General features: G+C 18.1%; 5 protein-coding genes across 5 annotated transcripts; 4 read left to right on the top strand and 1 right to left on the bottom strand.

The window, feature by feature from the left end:
• Nucleotides 1–771: 771 nt before the first annotated feature.
• Nucleotides 772–3,286, top strand: PGAL8A_00503900 (fork head domain protein, putative; the record flags this gene model as incomplete). Its single annotated transcript, XM_028673856.1, has 3 exons — nt 772–2,674; nt 2,877–3,096; nt 3,211–3,286. The coding sequence occupies 3 exons, from the start codon at nt 772–774 to the stop codon at nt 3,284–3,286; spliced, it is 2,199 nt and encodes a 732-aa protein (XP_028530267.1).
• Nucleotides 3,287–3,972: 686 nt separating this feature from the next.
• Nucleotides 3,973–7,740, bottom strand: PGAL8A_00503800 (conserved Plasmodium protein, unknown function; the record flags this gene model as incomplete). The annotated part of the gene is made up of 1 exon (XM_028673855.1): nt 3,973–7,740. The coding sequence occupies one exon, from the start codon at nt 7,738–7,740 to the stop codon at nt 3,973–3,975; it is 3,768 nt and encodes a 1,255-aa protein (XP_028530266.1).
• Nucleotides 7,741–9,251: 1,511 nt separating this feature from the next.
• PGAL8A_00503700 (DNA-directed RNA polymerase alpha chain, putative) lies at nt 9,252–11,298 on the top strand (the record flags this gene model as incomplete). The annotated part of the gene is made up of 2 exons (XM_028673853.1): nt 9,252–9,366; nt 9,560–11,298. 2 exons carry the CDS (start codon nt 9,252–9,254, stop codon nt 11,296–11,298), a joined length of 1,854 nt encoding a protein of 617 aa, XP_028530265.1.
• A 1,472-nt stretch (nt 11,299–12,770) lies between these two features.
• PGAL8A_00503600 (conserved Plasmodium protein, unknown function) lies at nt 12,771–13,043 on the top strand (the record flags this gene model as incomplete). The annotated part of the gene is made up of 1 exon (XM_028673852.1): nt 12,771–13,043. The coding sequence occupies one exon, from the start codon at nt 12,771–12,773 to the stop codon at nt 13,041–13,043; it is 273 nt and encodes a 90-aa protein (XP_028530264.1).
• A 1,070-nt stretch (nt 13,044–14,113) lies between these two features.
• On the top strand, nt 14,114–15,368 carry PGAL8A_00503500 (conserved Plasmodium protein, unknown function; the record flags this gene model as incomplete). Its single annotated transcript, XM_028673851.1, has 2 exons — nt 14,114–14,510; nt 14,782–15,368. 2 exons carry the CDS (start codon nt 14,114–14,116, stop codon nt 15,366–15,368), a joined length of 984 nt encoding a protein of 327 aa, XP_028530263.1.
• Nucleotides 15,369–15,475: the final 107 nt, after the last annotated feature.

Below are 15,475 nucleotides of genomic sequence, written 5' to 3'. Positions count from 1 at the left end.
ATTATTTTATATTTTTTTTTTTTTTTTTTTATTTTTTTTTTATACACATATAAATATAATTTATATTATTTTAAAACTTTTACCTTTAACTATTTTTTAGTCAATATATATCCATGTATATAATAAATTTATAATAACTGAAACTTTTAATACATTTAAAATATATTAAAATTAATTATATTTTTAAAAAACAAAAAAAAAAAAAAAAAAAATTAGAAATATAATTGTTCTTTTAATTTTTTATTGTAAATGATATTTTTATCCTAAAAAAAAATAAAATTAATTTGGTATTTATAAAAATAAAAATAATAAATATCATAAAATATTTTTATTAAACCATAGTACGATTGATTATATGTCTTTACATATTTACAAAAAATATAAAATTTGCATTTTTTATTTTTTTTTTATTTTAAATATTTTTGAAGTTCTATAAAAATTAAAATGTGAAAAAAAAAAAAAAATTAGTAAATTGAAAATTTTTACAATAAAAAAAATTATAAAAAAGGTAATAGAAGTTTTTAATTAAGAATAAAAATAATAAATAAAAAAAAAAAAAAAAAAATTTTTAAATTTTTATATATTAAGTGATATTGAAACCTCTTTGTAAAAAACTATAAAGAATATTATGAAAAAATAATTAAAAAACTGATAAAAAGAGAAATTAAAAATAAAAAAAATTAATGAATATAATTATTAAAAGTGTGTATTAAAAAAATTAATGAAGATGATAAAATAACTGATAATAAAGGATACATTTAAAATTTAAAAATGAGTAAAGATAAAGTTATTAATATAAATGATAATGCTTATAAAAGCAATTTAAATAATTCAGAATATAAAAAAAAAAATATTAAAGTAAACAATTTAAATAACGATAATAATAATAGTATAAATATAAAAGATAGTAAGAAACATACTAGCCAAAATTCAAATAAATATGAAAATGATCTGTTAAAAAGTAAAAATTATGATAGTAAACATACACAGAACAAAGTAATTAAAAAAAAAGAACATAAAATTAAAGAAAAGCATAAAACAAAAGATAATAATGGAGATTATATAAATAATTGTGAACATATTGATAAAAAAAAGAGCTATGAAAGTACCAACGAAAAGAATTCGAAAATAGATAATATAAGTAAATATAAGCAATTTAATAAATTTGATGAAAACTATGAAAAGGAAAAAGAAATAGGAAAACTCAAAAATAAAGAGAAAATAATAATTAAAGAAAAATTAAATCAAGGAAAAAATGAAATATATGAAAAAAATTATAAAAATGAAAAAGAAAATGTAAATTACGAATACAAAATACGTCAAAAGGAAATAAAAGATGAAAGAGAAAAAAAAAATGAAAGGAAAAATTATGATAGAGATGAAAAATATGATAAAAACAAATATGAAAAAAAACTTACAGATAAAAAGAATGAAAAAGACGAATTTTTCTGTAATACTAATAATAGAAGAGATAAAGATTTGAAGGAAAGAAAAATATCTAATGATAAATATGATAATAACAAAAAAGAAAAAATCTATGATAAAGAAAAATATGATCATAAAAACAGTAAATCAAAAAAAATTATAAAAAACGAAAATGAAATAAGAGAGAATAAAAATAACTCTGAAATGAATGACAACAAAAAAACTAAGTATGAAAAAATAGGAAAATATAGTAATGAAAGGGAAAAAAGTGAAAAAAAAAGAAATAAAAAAGATTATGTTGATGATAATGAAGAAAGAAAAAATAAAGATTATTATAGAGATAAGTATAATATTAAATATAAAAAAAGTAGTTCTTACAATAAAAAACATAATAAAGAAGATGAATATAAAAAATGTGAAAAAGATAGTTATAATAAATATGAAAAAGATAGTTATAATAAACATGAAAAAGATAGTTATAATAAACAAGAAAGAGATACTTATAGTAAACATGAAAAAGATACTTATAATAAACGTGAAAAAGACTGTTATAAAAAATATGAAAAAAGTGATTATAAAAAATATGAAAAAGATGATTATAAAAAATATGAAAAAGATGAGTTACACATTAGAAAAGATAATTATGAAGAACATGATAAGACGATAAGCAAAAAACATAAAATATATGATATAGATAGATATAATGAATCTAAAAAAAATACTAAAGAAAACGGAATTTTAAATAATAAAAGAAAATATAATTACGAAGAAAAAGAAAAAAGCAGTTTCAAAAAAAAAAATAATTTAGAAAATTTAAAAAAATATGATACCTCAAATAATAATGATAATAAAAAAAATTTAAGAGATAAATCATATAAGAGTGAAAATAGTTTAGAATTAATAAAGAAAAATAATAATGTAAATAAAACCATAAGAGAAAATGAAGATTATAAATCAAGCATTTCTAAAAATGATCATGAAAGTAATTATAATAATAATAAGTTAAAAAAAATTAATATGGAAAATGAATCTAAAAGTAAGGAAGAAGATAAAAAAGAACAGCAAGGAGAAAAAATAAGTAATGAAGTTAAAGAAAAGCAAAATTTTAATCCATCTGGTTTATTAGCAAAAGATAAAAATTACAAAAATGGTATTGAATTAAAATATACTGAAAGTGTTGATGCTGAAATACCAGATAAAAAATGGCGTCTTTATATGTTTAAAGACTGTAACAACAATGAACCTCAAAGTAAATTAAAAAAAAAAAAAATAAATAAATAAAAATAATAAATTAGTAAATAAAAACAAAAGGGAAAAGAAAAAATAAAAGATTGAAGTGTAAACATGAACATATGATAAATTATGAAAAATAAAATTTCAATTTATTATTTTTTGTTAATATTTACTTTTTCATATTTTGCATAATTTTTTTTTTTTTTTTTTTTTTATAGAAATACTACATATACATGAGAAATCTTGTTATTTAATTGGAAAAGAGGATTTAGTTGCAGATATAAAATTAAATAATATTAGTATATCAAAACAACACGCAGTTATACAATTTAAAAGGCATGAAAATAAAATTTTACCATTTCTTGTAGATTTAAATAGTACAAATGGATCATATTTAAACAATGAACAAATTGAACCAAATAAATTTTATGAATTGAGGTATTTATAAAATTAAAATAAATCAATGTATATATATTTATATATATTTTATTATATCACCTGTTCATTTAATATATATATATATATACATATATATATATTTTATTCCTTCAGAGAAACAGATATTTTAAGATTTGGTAGTTCAGTTCGTGAATTTGTTTTACTTCATGATACTTGTCATATCAATTAAAATGATTAAATTTTTTTAATCTAAAAATTGAAATTTTTTTTTATAAAAAAAAAAAAAAAAGTACTCATATACTGCTATTACTGTCCACCTTAAAATATTTAACTTCTCAAATTTTATTTCTATTATTCTTTCTTTTTGCTTAATATTTCTTAATTTTATTTTATATTTATTGATTTCATTATATAATTATTTTAACTTTTGATTATATATTTTTATTGTTTTATTTTTATACTATAACTTTATTTGTAACTTAAAAGTTTTTAAGTTATTATAAAAATTAAAGTGTGTTAATGTGAAAAAAAAAAAAAAAGTAAAATAAGTAAAAGATATAAAACAAAATAAAATAAAATATATTATTTTGTTTTATAAAGAAAATTAACTTCAAAAATTTAAAAATTTATGACTTTATTTTCATTAAAAAAAATTTGTTCAAATTTTTTAATTTAAACAATATGTCTATACATAAAAAATAACAAATAAATATATTAGCAATTCTGCAAATATATATATACATACAGAATAATAAAAATAATTATGAAATTATTAAAAATTGTCTTTCAAAACTAATACAAAAAAAAAAAAAAAAAAAAAAAAAAAAAAAAAAAAAAAAAAGAAAAAAGAAAAAAAAAAATAAAAAGTAATATTCATGAATTATTTTGAAACATAATTTTATAAAAAAAATTATCTTAATGATCAAATTTATAAATATTCATATTTTCAAAATTATCATTTATATCATCCAATGCTTTAGTTATTTCATCAATTTCATCAAAATTTATATCATTTGAGTCGGCGTTACTTATATCATCCGCCTTTTTGTTAGAACTATTTGGATCTTTAATTGTTGAAAAATTCTCTAGATTATTATCATTATTATCATTATCATCATTTGTTTTAAGTTCAACATTTTCTGAATATAATTCTTCTTGATATTCTAAAGTGTTATCGTATTTTGAATTATATTTTTGTTCATCATAATTAAAATTATCTCTAAAACTAACTTCATCATTGTCATTTCTCACAATGCATGTAGAATTATTTTTATTTTGAACATTAACATTTATGGAGTTAATACTTTTGTTTATATTCGTAATTTCATCATTAATTTCTTTTGTAGGAAATTCATAATTTTTTTTATCATAATTTTCTAAAAAAATAATTTCTTTTTTTTCCTCCTGTGAGTTCATATTATGTGTACCTAAAACAGTACTATTACATTCTAATTGTTCTATAGAATGAACATTTTTAATACTCTTATTCATGTTAGCATTTTCTTTATTATTCTGTTCTATAAATTTATCATCACTTAAATTATTTTCATTCTTCCTATATACATCTATATTATCTTTTTCTTTAGTAAAATATGTGCTACTTTCATTTTTATTTTCACTTTCATCCTTCAAGAATATATCATCTCGTTTTTCGTTTGTATTTTCTAAAATATCATTTTTTTTATCTATATCCACCTTATGACAAATATTATCAGAATTATTGAAATCAAATGTTTTGAATAAATAATCATAATTATTTTCATCAAAATTATCTCCTCTATATTTATCCTTTTCCACAATTTTCTTTTCATTTTTTTTATCTGAATTATATAAATTATCTACACCCTCTATAGAATTTTCTCTATTTATTAAATTATCAATTAAATCATTATGATTTTTATTAAATGAACTTACATCATCTATAATGTTTTCTTTAATTTCGTCCGTGTTTAAATTTTGAATATTATCACAACTAATATCTATATACTTATTTTCTGTTTTAATACAACAATCAGAATTATTTTTTCCTGCAATTTTGTTTTCAATACCCTTTGAAATTTCATTAGGGTTATTAAATGAAAAACCCTTTTCAAAGTTACAATGTCTTTCATTCAAAGTGTTTACATTATAATTTTCTATTTCATTATTGTAACTCTGTTTATTTGCTGAATCAAATAAACTATAATTAATTTCTCCAATTTCATTTTTATTGTAATCATTATTGGTCATGTTGATATCTAAGATTCCTTTATCAAAGTTTTTTAACTGGTTAACATTGTTATTATTACATTCTTTAGAAACATAAATTTTCGAGTTTTCCTCATTTTGTACAGAAATATGGTTAGTTGAATTTAAAACATTAACTTCATTTATATTAATATCACTATTATTCATTTTATCTAATTTTGATATTTTTCCATTATATTTTTGATTATTCACAATAATATTACTATTTCCAACTTCTTCACAATTTCCTTCATTTTCCATATTAACATGAAATAGATTATTCCTTTTATCATATTCTTGGTTATTATTTTTGAAAATATCCATTTCATTATTTCCATTAATACAAATATTATTTTTATCATTATTGAAATTTAATTCATTAAATGCACTATATTTATCATAAGTATAATTATTTTCATTAACTGTTATATTTTTTTCTTTATCTTCCTTAAAAAATGAAAATATATTTTCATTACTAAATATAGTTTCTAATGGTTTTCCATTGGAAGTATCGCTAAAACTACCTAATGACTTATTAAGAAAGGTTTTATCAGTTTTACATCCTTCATTATTTTTATCTATTGTTTCATTATTCCATGGATCATATTTATTAAAAATTATTTCATTTATATTATCTACTTCTGAATTATCTTTTTTTTTTTTTTTTTTTTTTTTTTTTTTTTTTTTTTTTTTTTTTTTCTTTTTTTTTTCATATTCCATTTTCTCTTGTATTTTTTGGTCTTTTTTTTTTTTTTCTTCTTCTTCTTCTTCCTTCTCTTTTTTTTCCTTTTCTAACTTGCTTAAGATACCAATTTGATCATTAATGTAAAGAAGCGAATTTAATGTAAGAGAAACATTTGTGTTTCCTTTATAATCTGACAGTTTATTAATACATTGTATAACTCGTTCTTTGAAATTTAAAACTACGTTAATACATTTAGTTCTTTCTTCATCATGAGAGATATTTTGAATTTCTTTTAAACTTCTCATAATATTATTTATTTGAGTTAAATTTAGTGGTAATTCATGTAAAATATTATCATCTGAAAATGATGGAGATGTTTCGGCATTTTTAACAAAAAATTTTTCTGACTTATTAATAATTGGAAAGGTGACGCCTTTTTCTTTTAAAGATTTATATTCTGAAAATATAGCTGATGCTACATTTTGATGAAGAATAAAAGAATCATGCCATAATTGAAGCATAAATAAAATTTTTCTTTTTATAAAATGAAGTCTGGGATCAGTTGCTACCCCTGGATGAATTACTGGAACAATGAGAAATTTAGACAATTTCGATTTCACATTTTTTGCAATGGATTTTTTTAATGTTGTTGTTCTTAATAGTTTTCCTATTTTTTTCATGAAATTTTCATCAATAAATCTAACAAAAAATAATCCTAAATTTTTAACACAGAAATTTAAAAATTCTAAAGATATAACTACTTCTTCTGGAACATGTTTTCTTTTTATTTTTTTTCCAATAAATTTAATGGTTAAAATAATAACATTAATTTTATTTTGCATATAATTTAATATATTATATGCTCTATATATATCCAGAAATATTATATCATTTAAGCAATTTATATTTTTATCATTATATTTTATCATTTCATTAGAATCTATATTCCCATGATTTCTTAATAAATTATCAAGGCAGGTAAAATACGTTTGATCATTTGTTATATTTTTTAAATGATTTATTTCATTAATATAATTATTACCAAATCCAGTTATGTCATATTTTTTATTTAATATTTCCTTATTATTTAAAACATTTTCTAAATGTTTGCTATTTGCTATACCAATGGATTGTTTTTCATTATTTCCTCTATTAAAACTGTTACTAAATTTATTATTAAAATTTATATATACCTCATCATTTTTCATAATTTTCTTATCATTATTAATATACCTTTCATTTTGTTTACTATTTTTAGTAGAAGAGTAATTATAAAAACTATTAAATAAACCAGAATCCATATTTTCATTATTATTTTTTAAATTTATTTTGTCTTGGATATTTTTTAAACTATTCATATTATCTACATTAGTTGGATAATTTACATTTCTGACTTGATTTTCACAAAATATATTATTTGAAATATTTGATCTGTTGTTACTACTATTTGTACCTTTCATGCTATAATTAATATTACTTAGCATATTGTTAAAAGATTTCATACAATTATTAGATAATGAACTAATGTTAGAACTATTAAATATTCCCAATGATTTTTTTTTTTCTGATTTTCTACTGTCACTAGAATAATTTCTTCTTAAATTTGATTTTATATTTAGAGATGTTAAATTTTTACTTTCATTTCCTATTTTTGTAAAACTATTACTACAACTTATATTTCTCGTAACTTCTTTAATAAACACATCCTCATTTTGTAAATTTATATCAATGTCTTTTGCATCTTTTCTTTTTCTAATTCCTCTATTATCCATTATCTATTTTTTCTCACATATATATATATATAATATATGTATATATTTAATAAAAAAAAAAAGATGAATAAGAAAAAAAAACTTCAATAATTTTATATAATTATATGTAAAAAAAAATATATTAAATAATAACAAAAATTTTAAAATTTTCCATAAAGTATAAATTATAAAAGAAAATAATAAAACATTTTTCTTTTTATATAATTATATTTACTAGATATTAAAACGAAATACTATTTCATGATATTTTCAAAATATTCAACATTACAATATTTTATTATTATGTATAAATAAGAATTTTTTTTTTCCTTTTTATATATTTAAATATACAAATAAGTTAATATTTTTTTAGTAATGCAATTTTTATTATTTCATATAGATTACATACACTTTTAAAATTTTTTTCCGTAAATACACAAGTGCTATAAAGAAAATATATGCTATATAAAAAATAAGTAGATAACATAAAAATCTATAAATAAATTACAAATTACATAAAATTTATCTAAAAAAAAATGAAATTTAAATGAAATATATTAAAAAAAGATAAATATGTTTTTTAAGTGATGTAATGATACACAGAAAAAATAATATTTATATATAATTTTTTAATTATTACTTTTCTTTTTTTTTTTTTTAGTTAAAAAAAAAAAAAAAAACAAAAATATTAATTAACATACACTTATTTTTCTTTAATAAATGTAAAATTATTTGAATTTTACATGAATTTATAAGAGTAGATTATATTTTCATTAAATAAAAATATTAATCAACAAATATTATAATAAATTTAATATATTAATTTTTTTTTTTAATTTTATTGCACACATCTAACAATTTATATTAAATAGGAACTTTTTCAAAGTTTTACCGAAATAAAAAAAAAGAAAAATTAAAAAAATGAATAAAAAATCAGATAAAAAATTAAGAAATAATAAAAAATTATCATAAAAATGTATAAAAGCAATAAAAAAAAAAAAAAAAAAATATATATATAATAAAATATTACAAAAATAAGGCATATATTTATTTATAAGTATAACAAATTGTTCTGAAATTTTTTTTTTTTTTTTTTTTTGTTCGATATAATTTAAGAAAGTCAACCTTTACAAATATATTTTTTTCTTATTAAGAAGATAAAGTTCAGGAGAAAATTAAAAAAAACTAGGTGGGAAATATAAATGTATACAAAAGAGAATTGATCAAGAAAATTTTGAGTAAATAGAAATATATATAAATATATATATATAAACTATAAATATTATTTAATAAAATATTCAATTTTAAAAAAGAGGAAATTCATTTTATTAGGAAATGCTTATTGAAAATATAAATATGTATATATATATATTCTTCTGTTTATTTAAAAGTTAATTTCACTTAATTTCCATAATAAACTAATAACAGAATATGTCATTTGTTAGAACACTTGTTACTATACATATATTCTAAAAAATAAAAAATGAAAAAACTTGAGACATACTTCTCAATCCTATGATTACGAAAATATAATGCCATTATTATTATTACTTTTTTTTTTGACAATTTTTTATTTTCATTCGTTATTTTGTTTAATTTTGAAAAAAAAAAGTCAAGCATTTTTACCTGTAATTACCTTACCAAAAAGTAAAAAGAAAAATATTTTAAGAATAATATAAATATTGTTTATTAATACTATTCATGAAAATAACGATAAAAAGAAATAGTTATGAAAAATATGTAAAAGTTTCTCCAATAAATAATTGGAAATTAAAAAACAAAAAAAATTAAGCTTTTACATTTTTCACAAATATTTTTTTTTTTCTTATACATTTTTTAGATAATAATATACGAAACAAATATTTCAACACGGATTACAAGAATGAAAAAATAAAAAAGAAAAAATTTACAAATAAATACAATTATAGATCCGGAGCATTAGATAATGAAAATAAAGGTAGCAGACTTGATAAGTTCAACGATGAAAATAAAGATGAATACGATATATTAAGAGAAGAAAGTATATATAACGGATTTGATACATTAAATGATAATATAAATTCAGATGATTATGAAGGAATCATCAATCAAAAACAAAAGCAAAAAGGAAAACATAGATATAATGTATATGATAATGAATTAAAAAAGAATTTAAAAGAAATAGATCTAGAAAAAGTTGATAAAATAGATAGAACAAAGTGTGAACTGCCTCCGTATATATATAAGGGAATAAAAGTTTATGAAGGTAAGTCAATGAATTATGAACCAGAAGTTTATGATTTTCGTACGTATAATAAATATTTTGATGATTTATGTAAAGAGAAAAAAGCGTTAATTGATTCATATCAATTAGATAAAAATTTATTAGATGAAACATATTTTGATGCAAAAAAAGGAGGCCCAAAAACTTTTGGTTTTAAATTTAAACAAATTCAACCAGTAAAATATCATGAAGGAAGAGCATATACTTATTTTTTTATGCATTCTCATGAGGTTGAATTATCTCCAATTTTTCTAAATGCTTTTAGACGAGTAGCAATTAAGCATTTGAAAGGTGGGAGGGTTACGGCTCTAAGAATCCCCAATATGAAACATGAATTTTATTGTATTGTAGGTGTTAGGGAAAATTTTTTTGATATAGCACAGAACTTAAGACAAATAACTTTTAAAAATGTACCAGAGGATGTAGATATGGATAATTATTTAACTGGAAAGTTTAGAATAAAGGGACCAATGATTGTAGTAGCTGGACATATGCAATTACCTGGAAATGTTGAAATCATAAACAAAAATCAATATATATGTTCCGTTTCTGCAGGAAGCTATTTAGAAATGGATGTTAAAATAGAAAGCATTGAAGAATATGTAATGCCTGAATACGGAAGTCAATCAAGAAATAGAGATATATGTAAAGATAATTTTATTCATTTTAGTAGTAGTTGTACTCCAGTAGAGTTTTTTGGTTTCACTGGTCAAAGAAGAGGAATTAATTTAGATATTTTAGGTGAAATTAACATTGTTGAAATGCATACAGATGGATCTATTGCACCTAAAACTGCTCTTTTAAAAACTATAGATTACTTGTCAGAAAATTTTCAATATATAGAAAATGCTTTATATCATAATTGTCATACATGTGATGATGGAACTATTGATGAAGAATTTAGGAACCCGGAGTTTTATATGGATAAAGATAGGTATACTGATGTACCATGGAATAAGTACAAAAGTACTACAGAAGAATTAGAGGAAACAAAAAAATGGTTATATAGGAAGGATGTACATAGACAATATAATATAGATCCAGAAAGCGTAGAATCAAAACAAGAAAGAGAAATATTATGGGATAAAAAACAGAAATTTATTAAAGAAATTGAAAAAAGAAAAGAACAAATAAAAAAGGGACCATCAGTATCTGAAGGAGAAATAATTCCAAATGAAGAAAGGCATGACTGTTTGATTGATTGGCCTGTGGATAAATCAGAACGAAATATGAATCCACCCCGATGGGTTATTGAAAGACCTTTAGAAAAAAATCCACATGTTGGTCACGAAGAAATTTATGATGAAGGCATATGATAAAAAAAAAAATTAAAATAAAAAAAAGTGAGTTTTAAGAAACACAATTGGTTAAATTTTATTTTTGTACCCATTTTCCTTGAATGAAAAAATTTATATAAAGACGCATTTTTATTTTATTTTTTTTTTTTTTTAAATTACAAAGCATGCAATTTAATAATGGAGTGGGTACTGCTTTTTTTATATTATTTTTTTTTGAACAAATAATACATAATATGACGTTATGATTATTATAATAAAAAATTCCTTATAGATATATATTTTTTTTTATGTTAAGATGATGAAATACATAAAATTTTCATATTTTAATATAAAAATAAAATTTTTTTTTCCTTTTTTTTTTTAATTGTTTTTATACTAATTAAAGCTGTTTACATTTTTTAATTAAAAAAATTCTTAATATAAAACTATAGAAAAAAATATATTTATCTTTTTTTATATTAAAATTTTCTTTAATTAGAATTTTAATGAAAATATATACGAAATGGTTTTAATAAAAATTTGTTTAAATTCTTTTTACGTTATGAAATGAATTTAATAAAATATTTAATTTTTTTTTTTTTTTTTTAATAGCTTTTTTAGCTATTAAAAAAAAATATGCAAACATGCAATGAATAAAACACTTTTTCTTGAGAAAAAGGTAGCAAATTTTTAGTCCTTGTAAAAATTTGTTCTATAAAAATTAAATAATTTAATAAAGTAACAAAGAAAAAAAATGTGTATTTTGTTCTTAAATGGATTTGTTATGTAACAAATTTTTATTTTGTTTTTTTTTTAATATACTTTTTTTTAAATTATGAACCTTTTTTCTTTAAATCTTTTGAATGAAAAAATTTGCATTTTTATGTAAAATAAAATATTGGTAAAGTATTTTCATCTCATTTATATAAATTTCACTTAACTTTTTTTTTTTTTATATTGTTGTACACTTTATTCATAGATATATACTATGATTACTATTTGCTCCACAATTTTGAATGAAGAGTTTTATATATGATCTTTTTTTTTCATATTTATCTTCTGTTTTTTTTTTTATTAGTTATATTTAATAACCTAATATATATTAAATTAAATATTTATTTATAAAAATATTTTTTTTTTTTTTTTTATGTGCTCTTATATTTTCCCTTTAAGTTTTCAATGAATTAAACTTTGCATTCATATAGAGAGTTATTAAAATTTGAATATAGGTTTTACTTTATTATTTTGAATATTACTAAAATATTATTTTTTAAAAAATCTTCAGTTAAATGGAGTATTTTTTATATTTAAAATAAAAAGTTAAAAATAAATGCAGACAAGAAAAATAAAGAAAAAAATAAACAGATGACTATAACCACAACATGATAAATTGTACTATTTTGGCATTTTAATATATAATACTAGCACAGTTATCATTTAAGAAAGTAAAAGATATAAAGGAGAAACAAAAAAAAAAAAAAGTTTTTTTACACATTTTAATAAAATTCAAAATGTTAACATTAATTTCAGTTTGTACCTATTTATTTTATGCAAACAAAGACTATATATTAAATTTAGTGGGATTAAATAATGATGAAAATGAAAATAAAGAAGAGAACACTACAGATGTAAAAACAAAATTAAAAAATGAAAAAATAAGAAAAGCTTTAACAGAAGAAATATCCTTATCCGATTCTGACCTAAACAGAAAAAAAATTATTCTAAGAACATATAGTGATGTTGATTTTAACATAAAAACGCGTAACAAAAATTTTCGTAATTAAATTTTAAATTAATATTTAAATTTTTTTAGTATTTTTTTTTTAAATAAATTACCATGACTAGAATATAACTTCATATAAATAAATGCTCATAATTCTATTTAATATGCTTCCTTGCTACCGCGAGTAGTGAAATAATGAAAATGCATTCTACTCAAACTTGTTTTTATAACACACGTAAATTATAAAGTTCCCTTTTATTTTTTAACATCATAACTATAATATATATATTTTTTAAATGAATTATAAAATTATCTTATTTATTTTCTTATAATTTTTATATTTTATATAATTTTAAGAATTTTTTTTTTTTATTGCTCCTCTGTATTTATTTTTTTTTTTTGAGTTTGAAATTACTAATTAATGTTAACCTAAAATATTTTTATTATATAGATTAAAAATATTATTAGAAAAGCTAATATTTTGTCTTATAAAGTTTTTGTATATATTTAAGTATAAAAAAAAAAAAAAAACGAATAATAACATGATAAATATACATTTTTTTATATTTTAAACGTTTCTATTTTTTTTTTTTTTTTTTTTTTTTTTGCTTACTTTTTTACATATTTTTTTTTATTTTAAATGAATAAGATTAAAAATTTTAACAAAACATATTCAATAAAACAAAATTTTTTAATATATCTATTGTCTTATATACAATTATATGACAATATTTAAATTATAATTTGCATAATTTTCTATATAATATCAATAAATGCAAAATTAAAATAATAAATATTCTTATATATGTAAAATAAAATTATTTTATAATTTATATTTCATGATTTCCTAAACTCTGTATATTTTAAATAACAATTTGATGAAAAAAGAAAAAAAAGGATCTATATTTAACAAGGAAAAAAATTTTCTTAGATAGAAACAAAAAGAAGACAGATATTCAGTAAAAGAATGAAAATAATTTTCACATTTTTTTTTCCTTTTTTACTAAAATATGTTAAAATTTAATGTATAAAGATAATTGATATTTTAGATATACTAATAAAAAATATAAGAAAAATTAAAAAATAAATTTAAGAGAAAAGAAAAAGGTATTACTTATAGATAAAATAGACATGAGTGATAAGAAATCAAGTGATGAAAATTCGTTTAACATAGAAGATATAAAAACAAAAAAGAAAAAAAAAAAAAAAAACGTAGAAATTTTCTATGAAAATGAATTGGAAATATTTTCTCCCTGCATAGATGTTGAGGGTAAGTTATGTGTTATTTCAGATAAAGGTGATATTTTTAGATATAAATTAATAAATATACAAAAAAATCAAGAAACTAATGATTCTTCATCATCATCATCTGAAGAAGAAGAATATGTTGATTCCAACGATGGTGAAAGTATAAGAGAAAAAAAAAAAAAAAAAAAAGAAGTAGAAGAAGAAAAATATCTTAGTATTGATTTTACAACCAAATGCTTATGCTCAGATAATGATTTTAATTTCTATGTATTCAATCCTAGTAATAATAATGAAAAAAAAAAAAAAAAAAAAATTTTATTAAAATCTCTTCTTTATAATTATTTTTATAGCCTTATAAAAATTAAAATTAATTACTTTAAGATAAAAATAAAGAAACCATTTTATATTTTCATCTTATTTTATAATTTAGTGTGTAAAACTTGATTTCATTATATTATTTTATATTATTGTATATTATTTTTTTTTTTATATTTATTTATACTTTTATATATATATATATATATATATATATATATTTATTTTTATTTAAGTAACAAGAGGATTAATGATAATAGACAAAAATAAGAATATTGAATTGTATACTGATGAATACGAAGATAAAAGTTTTACAGAAGTTAACAATTTAGTATATGATAAAAAGAATAACAACTTATATTTAATAGACTCAGGTAATATCAATGAAGAGAATAAGAGTAGCTTATATTATATAAATAAAGATATTGAAACAATGCTATCAATAGATTTAGAAAATATATTTTATGCCAATAATATTTGTATATATCAAAAGGATAACATAAATTCTATTTATGTTTGCTTAACTAAAGAAAATAAAATTTTAAGATTGATAAAGAAGGGAAATTCTTACATAAAAAGTGTCTTTTTATATTTAAATGGATGTTACTCTCCCTTATTTATTTGTTCCAATAATACTAATTTTGTTATTTTACTAAAGGATTTAAGTGAATGCGAAAAAAAAGGAAAAATAATAGAAATTAATTCTAATGCAGAAATAATTAATTCCTTTTTTATTAAAGGAAACAAGTTTAATGGCATATGTTATGATTATAATATAAATAGATATTTTTTTATAGAAAAAAATATTATCTATATATATTAAATGAATAAATAGTTATATTATTTCTACTTTATTTATGTTTAAAAAAAATTTTGCAAAAATAATTTACTAAAAAAAAAAAAAAAAAGGTAAAATTATAAAAATATATT

Source organism: Plasmodium gallinaceum, assembly GCF_900005855.1.
Source record: "Plasmodium gallinaceum strain 8A genome assembly, contig: PGAL8A_v1_152, whole genome shotgun sequence".
NCBI lineage: Eukaryota > Apicomplexa > Aconoidasida > Haemosporida > Plasmodiidae > Plasmodium > Plasmodium gallinaceum.
Note: the sequence above shows the minus strand (reverse complement) of the source record. Positions and strands in the feature narration are given on the sequence as shown.